Below are 3,927 nucleotides of genomic sequence, written 5' to 3'. Positions count from 1 at the left end.
AAATATTTAAATTTGTTAAAAGGTCAAAAGATTGAAAATTCTAAGGGAAGTTCTTCCAAAGCTACTTGTTTGTATACATACATTGGTCACAAATAAATTGAACAACAAATCAAGAACATTGAAATAATAAGAGGGTTAATTATATATAACAACTTCTATAAATATGCTAAACAAAACACATCTCTCCATATTGAATATAAACAAATTTGTCTTAAATATTAAAAAGAGAAGACAAAGCCATGGTTGCAAATTGCTCTAGGAAGAAGAACATTATCTTCACCCTTTTCGTCTTGGCCGTCGTTGTGTCTCCCACCATGTTTCTTCCATGCGATGCAGGTAAAAATACTGATTATAATATAAAATCTAGTTTAGCATTGTATATTTAGTTAATATTTTATATATTAACCCAAAATAGGTGGTTCAACCGGAAACGGATAGGGTAAAAGTCCTTCTGAATTCAAATTCGAGTCTCTACTTGCGGGAAAAACATTCACCTAGGTTTTTTCCGGTACTCTAAAAGATGTATTTTTTTTTTGATAACCGGGTAATCCCAGGCCCAAAGGGCCCAGACTAATCCCGACCCACACGCACAACCAACACCACATGTGTGGGATGTGAAGCACCCGAAGGTGGTCGGAGGGGAAATCTCCATACCCTGGGTGTTGAAACACCACATGTGTGGGATGTGAAGCACCCGAAGGTGGTCGGAGGGGAAATCTCCATACCCTGGGTGTTGAACCCACGACCTCTTGTTCAGGAAGTGGGCTCTCAAACCAACAGAGTTGGGGGAGATCCCCCTCTAAAAGATGTAGTTGTGCCGAAAACTCGGTGAACTTCCAAATGGATCGTTATACACATCAAATTATTCGTATATCATCAACGATTCTTACTTATTCGAACTCATGGGACAATCTCTCTTCATTGTCTTTCCCTTTTTTTGGCCATGCAGATGTTCATGAGACTGGAAGTAACTTGGAACCAACAGGCAAGAAAAACGATCAAACTAATCACTGCATATTTGGTAAATAACCGCAGTTTTGTTACAGAAACTCGATTATTCTTAACGTTATTTCCGTTTTCATGTAGATCAGCATGCCACCGGAAACCGAAAAATCGGGCATCCGGTAGTGTTCTGCCCCGCTTGTCTCTGCTGCAAAGGTGAATATCCTCGGCCGGGAACATGTTGTCGTTGCTGTTAAGGAAACCCTCGATGTCCATACACAAATCGCGGCTTAATAAAACTCCATATATCGACCTTTTGTTACATCCATAGATACTAAATAAATAAAACATGTTTCTATGTTACCCACAAATACTAAAACATGTTTCTAAATAAATAAAACAATTTTTTTTTTAACCAAAAAAAAATGTTATGTACTAAGCGAATAAAGTGATGTTTAAGAACCAAAAAAAAAAGTAATGTTTTAGAACTTGGATGGGATCGTTCGGTAAAAGTATGATCGAAGTTGGAAATGACTTTTATACCCTTGCAAGTGTGTGCTCTGTATTATGTAACCACAAACGTAGTCATGATGTGATAAAAAAAATATCTGGGAAGGGAAATGACTTTTATACCCTTTATCGGATTCCATGGGTTTGGACAATGATCATGTTGAAGCCATGGAATCCGATAAAGGGTATAAAAAAATAAGCAAGGATTCGAGTCATTAACGAGAAAGAGGAAATAATAATGGCGGAGTCGTTCTTCTCAGAAACTCGAATCCCGCAGCAAGAGCGGTATGATTCAAAGCTTTTTCCGGCGGTTCTGTCGCCGCCGTCGGCGATTCCAGCTTTGTCGCTGCCTCTATTCACCCAAAAGATCAAGACCCAGAAACCTTATCTGGATTCACTCTTGCACGAATCGGGGGCTGTGCTCTTCAGGGGTTTTCCGGTGAACTCCGCCGGAGATTTCAACGATGTCGTCGAGGCTTTCGGTTTTGACGAGCTTCCGTACGTCGGCGGCGCAGCCCCTCGGACCAACGTTGTCGGAAGGGTCTTCACGGCCAACGAATCTCCGCCTGACCAGAAGATCACCTTTCACCACGAGATGGCCCAGGTGTGTGTATATATACATGTATGACTGTATGTGTGTTTAGAAGCATGAAACTTTTCACCAACTCAGCATGGTATTAGGGTGAATTACTAGATCTGAATCACTAGGCTCGAACAATGGTCAAATTTCTTGGAGTTTTAGATGATTGATCAAAATATGGCTCAGCTTTTCAATCTGTGTTCTTAATTCTCAAAGTGAAAAAGTGTTAGGTGAACTTGTTTCATCATGAAATAGTTTCCTCAACCAAGGCCTGAGCCATTAGAGTGACTGCAAACCATGTAAATGAGCTTGCAAATGTGAAATCTTTAGCACCTGACAGAGAGCATCCATCCTTTATGGATGACTTAGGGTGAATCAGATTAACAATGTGTTGTTGTTTGATGAAGTCTTTGAACAAACAATGAATGTCTGTCAGGTTCCTGAGTTTCCATCCAAGTTGTTCTTTTTCTGTGAGGTAGAGCCTGGAAATGGAGGAGAGACTCCAGTTGTTCTGAGTCATGTTATCTATGAGAGAATGAAAGAGAAGCATCCAGAATTCGTTCGGAGATTAGAGGAACATGGCCTGGTTTACATTCGGCTTTTAGGGGAAGAAGATGATCCATCGTCATCAATTGGTCGTGGTTGGAAATCTACCTTCTTGACACAGGACAAGAATGTAGCCGAGGAAAGGTTTGTTTTCTGAGCTATTTCTTTAACCAATTTCTTTGCACAATCTCTAAAACTCTCTCCGTTTATTCATGCATTTTCATAAAACTTGTTAAGTTTAGGAAATCCTCACCCCGGGGCAAATGTTTAGATAGACCCATCTGACAAGTTGCTCGTAAAAAAATCGGGATTTCTAGGCTCTCGGTCAAAGGGCTATGATGAATGATCAGCAAGCTCTTCTTTGTACATTTAATGAATCATTAGCAATATTTATTGATTACGTTTCACAGAAGATGATGAGATAAAACCATTGTGACCGAAATCAACAGGGCAGCCAAGCTGGGAATGAAGCTGGAATGGATCAAAGATGGTTTGAAAACAATAATGGGTCCAATCCCGGGTATCAAACATGACGAGTCAAGAAACCGAAAAGTATGGTTCAACAGCATGGTGGCTGCTTATACGGGCTGGAAAGATGCACGGAATGACCCAAAAAAGGCGATAACTTTCGGGGATGGACAGCCTTTACCAGAGGATATAGTTCATGACTGTCTGGGGATCCTTGAAGAGGAATGCGTAGCTATTCCATGGCAAAAAGGCGATGTTCTGCTCATCGATAACTTGGCTGTTCTTCATTCCAGAAGATCGTTTGATCCTCCTCGTCGTGTCCTTGCATCTCTCTGCAAGTAGTTTCAGTGTTTTCTTTCCTTCATAACGGAAGCTCTGAGTTCAGATGTAAAGGCAACAACAGATGGGATTTATGTACTTGTTGTAGCTACTCAGTGAAATATTATAGATTTATCTAATGTTGTATTATTATTTTTTATTGTTGAATAATGTTGTGTTATGTTGATAATAAGAGTCAATACTTGTGAATCTATCTGATAGAACTAAAAAAACATCATTTTTTTTTTATAATTCGAGAAGTTAATTGAATTTTCGTTCCTACATCTTCAAATATGGTTGTCAAATTGGATAGTACGACCCATTTGGTTTACATAAATTTATGGATTGGTCAATCCAATCCATTATAAATATGATGAAAAACAAATAGGTTGGTTAAAACCTATTCATCCAAATGGGTTAATATAGTAGAGTTAAATTGATGTTTAGATAAAAACGATAATAGTATACTACTTGTGAAACTTAATAAATTAATATTATTTATAAAATAATTATTATTACTATTGATATTGGTAATGAATATAATACATTAACCTCTTTTGACT

The 3,927-nt window shown here is 38.6% G+C and overlaps 1 protein-coding gene across 1 annotated transcript; it reads left to right on the top strand.

The window, feature by feature from the left end:
• The first annotated feature begins 1,640 nt into the window (after positions 1–1,640).
• On the top strand, positions 1,641–3,526 carry LOC104810545 (clavaminate synthase-like protein At3g21360). The gene is made up of 3 exons (XM_010536890.1): positions 1,641–2,056; positions 2,469–2,722; positions 3,028–3,526. The coding sequence occupies exons 1-3, from the start codon at positions 1,691–1,693 to the stop codon at positions 3,386–3,388; spliced, it is 981 nt and encodes a 326-aa protein (XP_010535192.1). The 5' UTR covers positions 1,641–1,690; the 3' UTR covers positions 3,389–3,526.
• Positions 3,527–3,927: the final 401 nt, after the last annotated feature.

Source organism: Tarenaya hassleriana, unplaced genomic scaffold, assembly GCF_000463585.1.
Source record: "Tarenaya hassleriana unplaced genomic scaffold, ASM46358v1 Cleome18, whole genome shotgun sequence".
Taxonomy (NCBI): domain Eukaryota; kingdom Viridiplantae; phylum Streptophyta; class Magnoliopsida; order Brassicales; family Cleomaceae; genus Tarenaya; species Tarenaya hassleriana.
Note: the sequence above shows the minus strand (reverse complement) of the source record. Positions and strands in the feature narration are given on the sequence as shown.